Below are 15,619 nucleotides of genomic sequence, written 5' to 3'. Positions count from 1 at the left end.
ACATGGCAGTGACTGCAGGCCAGAAACTAGAGATTAAGGTGATTGGGGGCCCTGGGGCGCCTCTCAGTCTAATATCAATCAGTGTGTGACGGCTGGGGTGGGAGGGATGGGGGGGCGCACTTTGGTGTCTTAGACTTGGGTGCTGGAGGACCTTGTCCTGGCTCTGCTGGAGGAAGCCCCAGGTAAGAATAAATTGGCCTTAATCATTCATCTCAGGTACACTTTAACTTCCCCATTCTTTTGAAGTCTACAAAGAATTTGAATGTGGTTTGCTTCACATTTACTAAATTGTAGCCAGAAAATGTCCATATCCAGTCTAAATAAATCTTCTTATTAACCTTTGAAAACAGGTGGATATTTAAGGCATAGTTCTGTATTTTCTAACATAACATCTTTGCACTTATTTACAGTGTAGTATTATTATTGCATAAAATTATTTTTGGGTAAAAGTAGATAAAAGTCATTGAGATAGTTCTTGGTTCTGAGGTCCCCCCACCTCACCTCAGGTGTTCTTCAGCCCTTCCAGCTCTTGCAGTTCATGGGGAGATGGGTGAGAGAGCTCTTTGCTAAATACTTTGCACACGTCCCATTGAATCGGTAATATTTTCTTCATGAAAAAAAACTGGGCCAAATAAGAGGTGACGATGATGGTCATGAGGCTGACCAACATGGTGAACGTCTTGAAGGGAAATAATTGGACGTAGATCTCGTTCACAATGATGCATCCTGGGTAATGGAGCAGAGGGGGGATTTTAAGTGAGTTTTCTCCTGCCAGGAGCCGGAGGACAAACCCCAAGAAGAATCCTGCCATGGACCCGTAGGTGTTGGTGCTGGGGAGGAACAGGGCACAGCAGAGCTGAGGGAAGAGGAGAGCATAGACCAGCTCGCCACTCAGGAACCACAAATCGTACACAGAGTTAGAGAGGAAGGCTAAGCCCATGCCAGCCGAGCCAAGGAGGACCATGGAGAGGCGCATGACACACAGGACTTCTCGGTCTGAGGCCTGAGGAAGAAGAACAGAGAGCATATATTTGTATATAATGCTACAAAATAAAATAGCCCTTCAAAGAACTTTTATGTACTGTAACATGACATCAGCATGTGGGTTCAGATAGATAAAGCTTGGTAGTCTGAGCGTGCTTTGCCTTAGGTGAAAACAAACCTGGTTTTCCTGCTTCACACACAAACACCTCAGCTTGAGCTTCCCCTTCCTGTTCAATAGTAATTAACTTCAAGGCTTCCACAACTTTATTGTTAACACTGAAGATCTGGCCACTCATCCTGTCTAATTCTGAAGTAGTTGGAGCAAGCAAAGCACCAACACCAGAGATCCACTTCACTGTGAGGTTGTCCCACCACAGACTTTACACCGAATCTGAAGGAAGTGGAAGAAGGAAGTGCCAAGAGTGGTCACATGACTGGAACTGCACGGCTGGGCCATGCATGCGCAGAACACCCCAGACTGGAGGACTTTAGGGGCCAGATTCCAGATGATCGAGGCGGCAGAGGAGGATGGCGAGGGAGCGATCAGCCTTGAGGGGGCTGGAGGAAGCCCCAAGTATCTATACATTTTCTCTCCCTCGCCATCTAAGGTTTACTTCAAAGAGAACCCAGGCGGTTTTCAAAAAAGTAAAAACAAAAAAACATACTACCTGCTCCACGACACCTCCCGAATGCTTCTGCGTCACTCCACGCCGCTCTTGGTGGCCCTGTTCATCCTCCGCAGCCGGTGTAACCTCCAATCACAGGCGGAGGAAATCCAAGATGGCCGCGACACGGAAGTACTTCCTAGGTCATGGCTTAGATACTAATTGGAGGGTGCCAGCAGAAGCAGGGAGTGAGGTGACGAAGGCGGGGGAGCGAGGCAAGGAGGAGGCTGGGGAGCGAGGCAAGGAGGAGGCTGGGGAGCGAGGCAAGGAGGAGGCGGGGGAGCAAGACATGGAGGAGGCGGGGGAGCAAGACATGGAGGAGCCAGGGGAGCGAGGCAAGGAGGAGGCTGGGGAGCGAGGCAAAGAGGAGGCTGGGGAGCGAGGCAAGGAGGAGCCGGGGGAGCAAGGCAAGGAGGAGGCGGGGGAGCAAGGCAAGGAGGAGGCTGGGGAGCAAGGCATGGAGGAGCCGGGGGAGCAAGGCATGGAGGGGGCGGGGGAGCAAGGCATGGAGGAGGCGGGGGAGCAAGGCAAGGAGGAGGCTGGGGAGCAAGGCATGGAGGAGCCAGGGGAGCAAGGCATGGAGGGGGCGGGGGAGCAAGGCATGGAGGAGGCGGGGGAGCAAGGCATGGAGGAGGCGGGGGAGCAAGGCATGGAGGAGGCGGGGGAGCAAGGCATGGAGGAGCCGGGGAAGCAAGGCATGGAGGAGGCGGGGGAGCAAGGCATGGAGGAGGCGGGGGAGCAAGGCATGGAGGAGGCGGGGGAGCAAGGCATGGAGGAGCCGGGGAAGCAAGGCATGGAGGAGGCGGGGGAGCAGATGATTGATAGCTGGCATGGCAAAAGGAGGCTAGCAACTATCAGATTGTCGCTAGCCTGCAGCTAGTTTGGGGGGAGGGGACAGCAGAGCCCAGGGAGGACTGGCAGCGGCACCAGACAGACACAGAGGAATGTCATTGAGCAGAGAATATGCCTCTATGTCCTATAAGCTCTATAAAATCCACCTCGGGACTGTTTAAGCTTAAAAATGAGGCCGTTTTGGCCTGTAAAGGGGAATTTCTGCATTTTATATTTAAACAATACAAAAGTACCTAAGCTATAACATTGTTTTATGTTTGTGTGTGTGTGTATACGTATACATACATACGTACATTAAATTTATGAAGAGATTAATTAAATACCACACTGCCATGCTACTGTCTTTAAACCACCCACTCCAATGTTTCCCTTAATAGTTTGTGAACATAAGCACCTAACAGATCAGGTACATTTACCACTTTTATGTGAGTGATAATTCAATGATCAGTAGGAATTAGAGATGGGACAAATCCCAAATTTCCTTGAATCTAAATCTAAAAAGATTTTCGAATCTTAAGAATCTCGGATCTCTCGAAACCTGTACATGAGAATTGTGTGATGCGTGTAGGAATAGTAGTTAGACTTATGGTGGCCACACACCATACAAGTTTTTAAATATCTGTTCAATTTAAGAATTGCAATCAATTTTTCTGACTGATTGTAACATTTCAAAAATATGACCAATGTACCACACACCTATGTTGAATTTTTTCCTCAATTATGATAACACTGATTGGAAACTCAGAGAAAATTGCTAGGGTGTGTATATCAATAAATTAACAATCCAACACACACCATACAATCTTAAGTAGAAATTGAAGAGAAATATCTGGCATTCTGGATCGATTTAAATAAAAAAAAAGGGAAATCTGATCAGATTTTTCAGTCGAATGAAAAAAAAGCTTTCGTTTTTTCGAGACATACGATCATTTTTATCGAATTACTGTAAAATCGGATCATTTTATTGTATCGTGTGTGGCCAACGTGGCCACACACTATACAATAAAATGATCCGATTTTACAGCAATTCGATAAAAACGATCGGATCTTAAGAACCTTAAGAATCACGGATCACACAATTCTTATGTACAGGATTTGAGAGATTCAAAAGATTCGAGAAGCTTTTTGGATTCCAATTCAAGGAAATTTGGGATTCATCCCATCTCTAGTAGGAATGTTTTTCCAGTCAATATCCCTGAGTGGATACTTCTCTGTGTGAGCTGTTTGTCCTCCTAACAAACTACGTGCAAGAAGAGCACGTTAAAGAAAATTCATGTTTCACTTTTCAGTAATCAAGAAATTCCAGAAATATTCAGATACATTGTGGGATAAAGAAAACAAACCTCACCTCTGTATATCCATGTTCTGTTCCAGGCAGTCTCCACCACTCTGTGTCCATTGGTAGACATTTTAATGGCAGCTGGACCTGCTGAGCACTGTTGGACTACCACCAGGCTCTCAATGAAGGATGATTCTGATCATGCTTGCAAGGTGTGGCTGAGCAAATATTTTCTTTTCAGTGAAGGTGGTAGGGCAGAAAAGAGTAGTAGTAGTAGATGTCAGGACATCCAGCCTCCTGAGCAAGCAAGGTCATGAAGAAGTATTGAGGTGAGAACCCTACTGTGCTCTGACATAATCGTGTTAGTTCGGGTAACAATTTTATAACATGCATTTAAAGGGGGCTTAGATGCTTTGCTTACGTTGAAAGACATCCAATTTTATAACATGCATTTAAAGGGGGCTTAGATGCTTTCCTTGCGTTGAAAGACATCCATGGCTACAATTACTAGGTAATGCCTAATGATGTTGATCCAGGGATTTTATCTGATTGCCATCTGGAGTCCGGAAGGAATTTTTCCCTTTTGGGGCTAATTGGACCATGCCTTGTAGGGGTTTTTTCGCCTTTCTCTGGATCAACAGGGATATGTGAGGGAGCAGGCTGGTGTTGTACGTTATACTGGTTGAACTCGATGGACGTATATCTTTTTTTCAACCAAAATAACTATGTAACTATGTAAATAACATTTGTAAGTAGCAACCATCAGTTTGTGTCAATCGATATCTACTAAACTAGTTTCAGTTAGTACTGTGTATGTGTGCCTGTGCCAGTGCATACAATGGTTTGATGTACCTCTGCAAGAAACTAGGGTATTAGGATTCCGTATGGAATTCCATAACTCTTGTAATCTCCTTGTTGTCGGTTCCATATCACATCATGTCTTCATGAGAAATGTAAAGCATCCCATAAATTATTTTCTACGTAACATACATCCCGCTAAATCACTTGGGAGTCTTCACAGATGACCGGGTTAATTCACGGATTATGCTTTGTTGTTGTTTTTTTTTTTTTTTACCAAGATCAGCTCACCTTCTTCCTCAGCATCTTCTTGTAGATGTTGTAGGCAAACATGGAGCTGGCGGAAAGGAGGGAGGAGTCTGCAGAAGACATAACAGCAGCAGCAATGGCTCCTAATCCAGCCACGGACACATAGGTGGGGCAGAGGTACTGCAGCACCAGAGGCAGGATCATGTTGGACTCGTTCCTTTCATATGGACTGGGCAAGCCATAGCTAGTCTGGTTCCAGTCTGTAGGAAAAAGACAACTAGATTAACCTCATGTTATGCCAATGTTTTATGGAAGAACTCCTAAAATATACAAATGTGGTAGGAGATGCTTCTAACATTTAAATTTAACCTTTTTTAGATTTTTATTTGAAAAAAAAATTAAGAATGCAGTTACAGCAGTATAGTGTAAAGGCGGAAGGAAAGTTTCATCAGAATACTTTCAACATAGAGAGAAGAGATGGCTGAATTCAGAAAATGGCTCTGACATGAAGAAGTAACTTTTGCTCTACTGGCAGCAAGAAGATAGAGGACAAGACCAGGACCCAACCAGGCAGGTTCTGTACATAGATTCACATTCTATACTGCTAATTAATGAACATATACTAATATATGCCTTTAAAAGAATGGGAGATTGAACATGGCCTTTAAGTATAGTAGAAATGTTAATTTTAAAGTTGGGAAAAGTATCTGGTTGAGTTAAAAATAGTTCTGTAGATAAGTTATTATTATTATTATTATTTATTGTATTTATAAACACCAACATATTACGCAGCGCTGGACAATAAATATATACAATGATAGAAGGATGACATACATAGGGTTATACACATAGAACAAAGTTATACATGCAAATTGTACAAAATACATGATCATGCGATATGGCCCGGTAATACAAGTACATGCTGTCATAGGACAGGAGCACATGATCCTGTAGATTACACTAGGGAGTGGAGGACCCTGCCAGAGGCTTACAATCTAAAGGGAGGGGTGGAAACACTAGGTGGGGCTGTTAAATATTCCTTAGATAGTTACTGTGTGGTAGGAGGTGGGTAGGCCATCATAAAGAGGTGGGTTTTGAGGGCTTGCTTGAATGTGTTGAAAGAGGGAGCAAGTCTGATGGGTGGTGGAAGGGCATTCCAGAGGGTGGGGGCAGCTCTTGAGAAATCCTGCAGGCGGGCATGGGAGTGTGAAATGCGTGGGGTGGTGAGGCGAAGGTCGTTGGAGGAACGGAGGGGGCGACCTGGTGTATACCTGTGAACAAGCTCCGAGATGTAGGTATGGCAGGTTTTGTGCACAGATTTATACGCCAGGCATAGAATCTTGAAGCTTATCCTGAAACAGATAGGGAGCCAGTGCAGGGATTCACAAAGGGGAGATGTGGATGCAGAGCGGTGCGAAGAATATATGAGTCTTGCAGCCGTGTTCATCACTGATTGAAGGGGGGCAGTGCGTTTCAGGGGGAGGCCAGAAAGGAGGGAGTTACAGTAATCAAGGCGGGAGATGATGAGGGCATGGATGAGCAGTTTGGTCGTGTCTGGGGTTAAGAAGGGGCGGATCTTGGAGATGTTACGGAGGTGGAAATTGCAGGCTCTGGTGATGTTTTGGATGTGTGGGATGAAGGAGAGGTCAGAGTCCAAGGTGACACCCAGGCAGCGGGCCTGGGAGGTAGGGAGAATGGTTGTGTTGTCGATTGTGAGGTGGAAATCTGGGAGGGGTGCAGCAGCATGGGGTGGAAAGATCAGGAGCTTAGTTTTGTCTAGGTTAAGCTTTAGGAACCTAGCTGACATCCAGGAGGAAATTGCTGAGAGACACGAGGAGACCTTGTTTATGGTGGTGGATGAGAGATCGGGGGTATGGAGGTAAATCTGAGTGTCATCTGCATAAAGGTGGTAATTGAAGCCCAGGGAGGAGATAAGCTTGCCAATTGAGGAAGTGTATATGGAGAAAAGAAGGGGGCCTAGAACGATACTAGAGTTCTGTATCGTTTAAAGAGTTTACATTAGAATTAGGTTTAGTTGAATTATTAGCTATGGATCAAAGGAAGTGGGAAGGAATAGGATAAGGGAAGTATTGATTAGTAAAATTTGGATGTCAGAGTAAAGCTGGCCATACACTTATAGACAGGGCCGGATTTTCCATAAGTCACTGTAGGCACATGCCTATAGGTGCCTTATGTGGGAGAGGCAGCCCTTCCTCCTCAGATCACTGACCTCAGAAGCTTACAGTCTAATCCCTGCTTCATATCACTGACCTCAGGCACTTACACCCTAATCCTAAGTGAGTAGAGTGTAAGATTCTAAGGACAGTTAGTGACATAAGGCAGGGATTAGAGTTCAACATATTTTTTACTTGGGGGTGTGGCCTGTGTTCAGGGGCGGAGTTTATTGCACCAGAACGCCTGTACCTACAGAACTCTGAGCTGTAAATTAAGCCCTGCTTATAGATCTCCACCCAGTGTTCCAAACTGAATGATTCCTTATTGAAAAGCATCAATTTAGAAGGAATAGATTCCTACCTTACACTACATATCAATTTCTAATAGATTCCAGCAGGAAATCTACTGAAAATCAGTCAAACTGCACAGCTGCACTGTTTGATGCAGTGCAAAGCAATAGGCCGTCGATCTGCCAATGCTGAGTGTATGGCCACCTTTACTTGTTTCATCGCCTTATCTAAACCTAATTAAACGCCAGGATTCCAGTGCAAACTGTACAAATGAAGGTGTGTACACACATACAATCTTGATTGGCCAGTTTTACCACTTCCTTGTTGAATGAGGGCCATTTGTTTTTGAAAACTTTAAACAGATTGTGTAGATAAGCTCCCGTACTACATGGAAGGGGTAACATTGTCCATTCGAGATTGGATGTGTGTATGTGCGTTTAGTCAGTACAGTTACATGTCAGGGCCGGATTTCTGGAAATGCCACCAAGGCCTGGGCCTTGGGCGGCTGCAGCCCCAGGGGGCACCTGGACACGAAACAGGGGTCGCTACATATGAAAGAGGGTCTGTAAATGGGGAGCTAGACATGAAAATGTAAACTGATGCCCAAGGGAGCTGTAGATGAAAAAGACCAGCTACAGTACATGGATGTTACACATGGAAGAAGGGCCTATACATGGAATGGGTGGGGGGGCGGGGCACTGCTGTACTTGGAAGGTAAAGACCAACATACTTGGCCTAGGAGCCAGTGTCAGACTGGGAGCTGGAAAAGCTGATGAAATCCACTTGCTGGCCAAGCAGCAGTAATCAGGTGTTGCTGCTCACAGCGAAGACTTGCTGCAGGTTTCTGTTGGGAGTGATAACACAGAGTTACTGCTGCTTGGCCAGCGGGTGGATTTCCTCAATTTTTCCCCCCTCCCAGTCCGACACTGCCTAGGGGCAGAAAAAGTATAAATCCAGCCTTGTTACCTGTGGAGGCTGCTACTGCACCAATCAGAATGGAGGGAATGCCCAGGACTGCAGACAGAGCCCCTGAGAGGTAAGACGTGACAATTGCTTGTTTAGAGGTAGACGCAGCAAGAACTCTCTGAAAATAAATCTGCCATGCAATGCCACCGAGACTCTGAAATGACAAAACCTGCCCGTGAACCAAAACTAGGAATGCTGGAGCCATAATGGAAATATTATTAACTGTCCTTTATTCAGAAAATAGAGTTTGTTATCTAAAAGCCAAATAGTTTTTTTTTTCAGCATTGAAATGCAGAGACCTGCATGAAGTTAGGTACAAGACAATACACTCACTATGACAATGCACACACCATAACAGTACATACATCATAACAGTACACACACTATGACAATACACTCACCATGACAGTACACTTACTATGGCACAGGCTATAACAACACACACACACACATACCACACACACATACCACACACACACACACACACACACACACACACACACACACACACACACACACACACACACACACACACACACACACTAAATGGTTTAAAGAGGCGCCCTGGTGGTATATAAAAGCGTTTAAAAGCAGTTTAAAACCGAGAAAGGTTTGAGGTTGCTTACCTCAAGGACGACAAATCTTTGTAGGGACAAAAGATTTTATTGGTAGCACAGGCAACGCGTTTCACGGGTCTGAGCCCGCTTCCTCGGGCCAATAGCAGTGCCAGGCCAATTGAAAACCAAAATTAGCTTACCTGGTAATGCTGTTTTTAATAACCCTCCAGGACAGGTGCTACATATGAGATTTAGGCCCGCCCCCAACAGGAAACACAAAGATCTAGCTCTCTATAAGTTCCACCTCTAATCTCTACCTGCCAGTCTGTTCCAATTAACTGTTCCGATAGAATACTTTAAACTCCACATATTAATAACACTCTAACCATTTACTCCTTATTGGTCATGTTTACAACATATAGATAGTTATACCTTCATAAATTTAGGGTGGGTCACCTGTCCTGGAGGGTTATTAAAAACAGCATTACCAGGTAAGCTAATTTTGGTTTTTTCAAATAACCCTCCAGGACAGGTGCTACATATGAGATGATATGCAATAAATAACACTAACCTTAGGGAGGGATCACAGCCTGAAGAACTTTTCTTCCAAAAGTCTGTTCTTCCGCTGCTAGTAGATCCAGTCTGTAGTGTCTGATGAAGGTGTTCACTGTCTTCCATGTCGCTGCCTTGCAGATATCGGTTGCCGTTGCTCCAGCTTTGTAGGCCCAGGAGGTTGCAACTGACCTAGCTGAGTGTGCTGTTATCTCTTTTGGACATGGAACTCCTTTAAGTTTATAAGCTTCATTAATACAGGCTTTAATCCATCTTGCTATAGATGCCTTGGACATGCCTTCACCCTTCTTTGCTCCCATAAAGTTAACAAATAGTGCTGTAGATTTCCTAAAGTCTTTTACTCTATCTAGGTAAAAAAGTAAACATCTCCTAACATCTAACTTATGCCACCTAACTTCCCTAGGATCCGTGGCATTTTTGCAAAAGGATGGCAATATGATTTCCTGCATCCTATTGGATAGGGTAGCTACTTTTGGTAAAAATTCACTTGTTGTTTTCAAAACTACCCTGTCCTGGAGAACTAAACAAAATGGTTCTACCGAACTTAGAGCTTCCAGCTCACTTATCCTCCTCGCTGAGGTAATTGCTATCAAAAAAATTGTCTTCATTGTTAATAATCTTAACGAAATATCCCTTAATGGTTCAAACACATCACTCATTAACATATTCAAAACTAAAGTTAAGTCCCATCTGGGATACGAACGTTTCCATACCGGCCTGGAACGTTCTACTGATTTGAAAAATCTTACAACTAAAGGTTCTAAGGCTAACCGCCTATTAAGAAAAACCGAAAGGGCTGCAACCTGCACTTTCAAGGTACTTAGCGCCAGCTTTTTTTCTATTCCATCTTGCAAGAATTCCAGAACTGTGGCCAGTCTATTGGATCTTAGACCTTTATCCTTCTTCCAACTACAAAAAATTTTCCAATATTTTGAGTAGATTGCCCTCGTCACATTCTTTCTACTGTTAAGTATAGTCTCTGTGACCCTGTCAGATAGACCTCTTCTTTTCAAGATTTGCCCCTCAGAAACCACGCTGTCAGCTGAAGATTGGGAATCTGAGTCCGCTCTCCTTCTTTTCTGAGGATGTTGAGTCTGTTTTTCAACTGTACTGGTTTGTCCACCAACATCGATTTTATCATCGGGAACCAGATACGTTTTGGCCAGTTTGGAGCAATCAATATCAGATACATTGCTGTTGATTTTAGCTTCTGTAACAGTATTGGTAATAGAGGTATTGGGGGGAAAGCATATGCCATGTGAAAGTCCCATCTCTGGGCCAACGCATCTACCCCTAAAGCACCTCTTGGGTCTAGCGAGAAAAACTGATTGCAGTGAGTATTCTCCCAGTTGGCAAACAAATCTATTTGTGGATGGCCCCATCTCTGTGTCAGCTCTTTGAATATTTTTGGACTTAGACTTAGTTCTGAATTTGACAGTTTCTTTCTGCTCAGGAGATCTGCCATAGTATTTAGCGAACCCTTGAGATGTACCGCTGAGATTGACTGTAGATTTTGTTCTGCCCAGTTCAATATCTCCAGTACTAGTGTTAGGAGTGGTTCCGATTTCGTGCCCCCCTGTTTGTTTAAATACATTACTACTGTAATGTTGTCTGACCGGATTTGGAGATGGTGACCTCTTATTCTGTCTACTGTTTGAGTCAGTGCCTCCTTTACTGCCCGTAATTCTCGAAAGTTGGATGATTGCGTCATCACTTCCCTTGACCAGATGCCCTGTAAACATATGCCTTCTATGTGGGCCCCCCAACCTGTGAGGCTGGCATCTGTCGTTAGTACTTTTGTTACTGGACACCTCCATAGACGACCACTTGTTAAATTGTCCTCCTGTAGCCACCAATTTAGGGACTGCTTGACAACTGTTGGCATCGAAAGAGTCCGATCCAGATCTGACTGGACTCCCTTCCAATTCTGCAGCAACCACTGCTGTAGTGGTCTTATATGCATCAGTGCCCAATATACTGCTGGAGCTGTGGAGGTTAAAAAGCCAATCAGCCTCATCACAAGTCTTATAGTTGTACTTTTTTCTCCCTGACACTGATGTATCAAAGTCTGGAGCTTTATTACCTTGTCCTGTGGCAGATATAATCTCTGAGACAGTGAATCTACTCTGAATCCTAAAAATTGGATTTCTTGCGTTGGAATCAGATTTGATTTTTGTCGATTCACTAGCCACCCCGTCTGTTCTAAGAGATCCATTACTGAACTCTTGTGGTCCTCCAGTTTGTGTATACTGTCGGCCACTACCAGCAAATCGTCCAGATAGGGTATTATCAGGATGCCCTTCAGATGTAAAGCCCCCACTATCTCCGCCATTACTTTTGTAAATATTCTGGGTGCTGAAGAGATACCGAATGGGAGACAGCAAAATTGAAAATGTTCTAGACCTGAACTTGTCTTTACAGAAAACCGAAGGAAAGCTTGAGATTCTTTTCTTATTGGGATATGCCAATAGGCATCTGTTAGATCGATATTGATCATAAAACAGCCTGGAGATAGAAGGTTTCGCATCGTAAAGACTGTCTCCATTCGGAATCTCTCGTACCTTATATAAGGGTTCAGAGGTTTTAGGTTTAGTATCAGCCGATACTTCCCCGTGGGCTTTTTTACCAAAAAAATTCTTGAATAGAACCCTTGTTTCTCCTGATCTACTGGGACCTTGCATACTACTTCTCTTGCCAGCATATCCTGTACTATTTGTAACATAGCGTTTTTTTCCTCTGGCACTCTGGGGGACTGAGTCATTAAAAATCGTTTGGGAGGAGATCTTGAAAATTGGATCTTGTACCCGTTTTCTATTAGGTCTAGAATGAACATGTTCTTTGTCATTTCCTTCCAACCCAATAGAAATGTCTTTAATCTTCCTCCCACCTTGCTGGCGTCATGGTTTATCCTTACTTTCCGTTGTTCTAAACAACGGATTTTTCTTGGGGAACCCCCTATTGTTTGCCCAAGGCTTACGTCTCTGCTGTTCTCTGCCTTGTGTTTGTCTTCTCCGAAAAAAAGGTTTCTTTTTAGGCTCAAATTTCCGTTTCTTGGGAAAAGTTGTCTTTTTACTGGCTGTACGCTCTAACACCTCCTGCAGTTGTGGCCCAAACAGTAAATCCCCAGAAAAAGGAAGGCTACAAGCCCTAGCCTTTGATGTCTGGCTACCATCCCATGTTTTCAACCATAGGTTACGTCTTGCATTATTTATAAGTGCTGTGGATTTTGCAGTTACTCTCAAGGATTCTGAGGCCGCATCAATCACATAATCGTTACCCCCTTCAACTACCTCAATTGCTTCTAGAATATTCTTTTTTGGTGCATCCTCATTCACCAATTTCTTTATTCTTTCTAACCATACAGACACGGTACGTGAAACGCAGGTAGTTGCTGCGGCTGGCTTAAAGTTAGTCGCACTAGCTGACCAGGCTTTCTTTAGTGAGAATTCAATCCTCTTGTCCCCTGGATCTTTTAAACGACCCAGGTCCTCAAATGCGAGTTCGTTATCTTTTTCTACCTGACTGAAAGCTACGTCCAGCTTGGGACATGACTCCCACAATTTAGCATCCTCTTCTGAGAATGGAAACCTTCTCTTAAATCCTTTTGAGATAAATAGTCTTTTCTCAGGTTCCTTCCACTGTAAAGATATTACATTTTTCATTGAGCTATGAACCGGGAAGCATAATTGTTCCGAAGGTTCCATGCCCAAATACAATTTATCGTGTAACGATTTCTCAGCTATCTTCCTTTGCGGTATGTCAAGGGTTGAGTAGATTGCTTTAAGCAATTCCTCCGTTTCTTCTGACGCGAATTTAAATCTAGATGATGTGAATGCCTCATCAGTTTCTTCCTGTTCTGAAAACTCCTCAGCAGACCTAGAATCCGGTTCCCCGGTCTCCTGATGACTTTCCTGTTCCTCTTCTGAGGAGTAGATTACTCTGGGTGACTTTCTAGTAGCCTTTTTAGGTTTACTTATCTGTCTCGTCTGCTGCTCCTGCCCTGAGGTGGTTGGCAAACTTTCCCTAAAGGCCTTAAAAGTTTCCACCATCTCTTGGCGCATTGTAAACATAAAGTCTTTACAGGAAGCAGTGTTATCTTCATTAATAATACTTGATATACATTTTTGGCATGATGCTTTCGGCCAGTGTAGTTGTAGAGGTTTATTACATAAAATGCAACTCCTGGGCCTATCAGAGCTATCAGACTCCATAGCATCCTGGAAAACATACAAATAATGCAATCAATACCGGATTCTACTCAATGTTCCATACATGAGAATATTATATTGATAAATATCCAGCTGAATCAGCCACTATTTTACTAAGTCACAGAGATGAATAAGACCATCATGGTCAAAACATATCTAAGTCTGGATTACTGCATAATAACCCTTAATACATTGTGGCCAATAAGTGAACAAATGATTAAGTCTGTCTAGCTCTAAGGTAACATGCTATTATCTTACTCGAAAAACATGTGTTTAAATAGCATAATAATAACCCCCAATAACAGGGTATGCAGCAATGAATCAAAAACTGCCGTTTATCAGGTATGCACATATACTTGCTTCCCTGCTCAGACCACCGGATCAGACAGCGGCAAATAATATCAGCCATCATCCGCATGTCAGACCTCCATGATCCAGCCAGCAACATCAGACCTCGCAGATCAGACGGGCGCTTGTCCTCCGACTCTGCCCCACTTACCTGATCTGCCGTCTTCTGTTTCGCGTCCATCTCCTCCAAGAACGCCACCGCATGTGGAGATGGACGCCGCGACCTCTAAACAGGCGCCCGACCCGGATCCGGAAGTGACGTCACCGGACGTGACATCACCGTGAGGGCGGAAGTTCCACATCCACAGCGCTAATGCCCTCGCCTCCGCCTGGACACGCTGCAATGCTCACCGCTCCTTCCCGAGGCCACCATTCCGCCTCCGCTTGGTGTTAGCCTCTTCCATCGGGCGTATGGCCTCCGCCTTAGCTGTCTCCAAAGTCGCTCCCCTGGCTGCCGTGCACCTGCCGACTCCACCAAAGGCTTCCACAACCGTGGATACAGGTAACCTCCGACCAAACCAGGATAGGGCTACCCCACATACTAGTTCTTAGATGGCCTCAGCACTGCCTGGCTGCTGACCACCTTCCCTAGCTAGAGAGCTAGGTGTTCCCCGGAACAGGAAACACAAAGAACTGGCAGGTAGAGATTAGAGGTGGAACTTATAGAGAGCTAGATCTTTGTGTTTCCTGTTGGGGGCGGGCCTAAATCTCATATGTAGCACCTGTCCTGGAGGGTTATTTGAAAAATAGCAAGCTAAGGGAGTCTCCCTTAGCTTGCTATTTCAATTGGCCTGGCACTGCTACTGGCACTGCTATTGGCCTGAGGAAGTGGGCTCAGACCCGTGAAACGCGTTGCCTGTGCTACCAATAAAATCTTTTGTCCCTACAAAGATTTGTCGTCCTTGAGGTAAGCAACCTCAAACCTTTCTCGGTTTTAAACTGCTTTTAAACGCTTTTATATACCACCAGGGCGCCTCTTTAAACCATTTAGTGCATCCCTAACCCCCATACGATACCCGTGTGAGGGGTGGAGGCAGAACATATGTGGTTTACACCACGGTGGACATCTGCCTCCCTTCTTTTTTCCAAGGAGAGCGACCGTATCCAGGTCCTTAGTGACCTCCCCGAGTGGAGTCGGGTTAATTGTCTCCACCTGCTTCCTGTGGTCGGTTGCCCCCTTGCAACCCACTCTTGCGAGTAGATTCTTATCTTCTACACTGACAATTTTGACTAAACATATTACACTATTGGGCTCCCGTGTTTTTTGTTTCCTGTGCCTTTTCCCCAGAAGGTGTCCTGACACCAATCATCCACTACTAGCATACACGCACGCACACACACACACACACACACACACACACACCATAACAGTACACACACTGTTTTTCACAATTTTTCACCTTAATTGTATGGAGTGCTAATGTAGGAGATAAACAAATATGGAGAGATAATTCATGAGATAAATAGATGAGAGCTAAACTATAAATTAAGTCAGTTAAGGAGAGTTATACAATGAATTATGTCAGTTAAGGAGAGCTAAATCGTGAGTTAAGTTAGATAACGAGAGCTAAACAATGAGTTAAGTCACTTAAGGAGAAATAAGTTGTGAGTTGATAAGTAAGGTGAGATAATTTAACAGAAAAACTTTGTGAATCAGGCCCTGTGACAGTACACT

At 44.4% G+C, this 15,619-nt stretch overlaps 1 protein-coding gene across 5 annotated transcripts in view; it reads right to left on the bottom strand.

The window, feature by feature from the left end:
• Positions 1–355: 355 nt before the first annotated feature.
• Positions 356–15,619, bottom strand: part of LOC137545494 (high-affinity choline transporter 1-like) — an 89,827-nt gene continuing 74,563 nt past the window's right edge. For all 5 annotated transcript variants that reach the window (XM_068266813.1, XM_068266812.1, XM_068266814.1 and 2 more), the window contains 3 exons: positions 8,259–8,412; positions 4,870–5,087; positions 356–1,003 (listed from right to left, as the gene is read on the bottom strand). In XM_068266813.1, the coding sequence (XP_068122914.1) occupies positions 503–1,003; positions 4,870–5,087; positions 8,259–8,412 (873 nt within the window). In that variant the 3' untranslated portion in view covers positions 356–502. The remainder of the gene's footprint in view (positions 1,004–4,869; positions 5,088–8,258; positions 8,413–15,619) is intronic.

This window comes from Hyperolius riggenbachi, chromosome 2 (genome assembly GCF_040937935.1).
Source record: "Hyperolius riggenbachi isolate aHypRig1 chromosome 2, aHypRig1.pri, whole genome shotgun sequence".
NCBI lineage: Eukaryota > Metazoa > Chordata > Amphibia > Anura > Hyperoliidae > Hyperolius > Hyperolius riggenbachi.
Note: the sequence above shows the minus strand (reverse complement) of the source record. Positions and strands in the feature narration are given on the sequence as shown.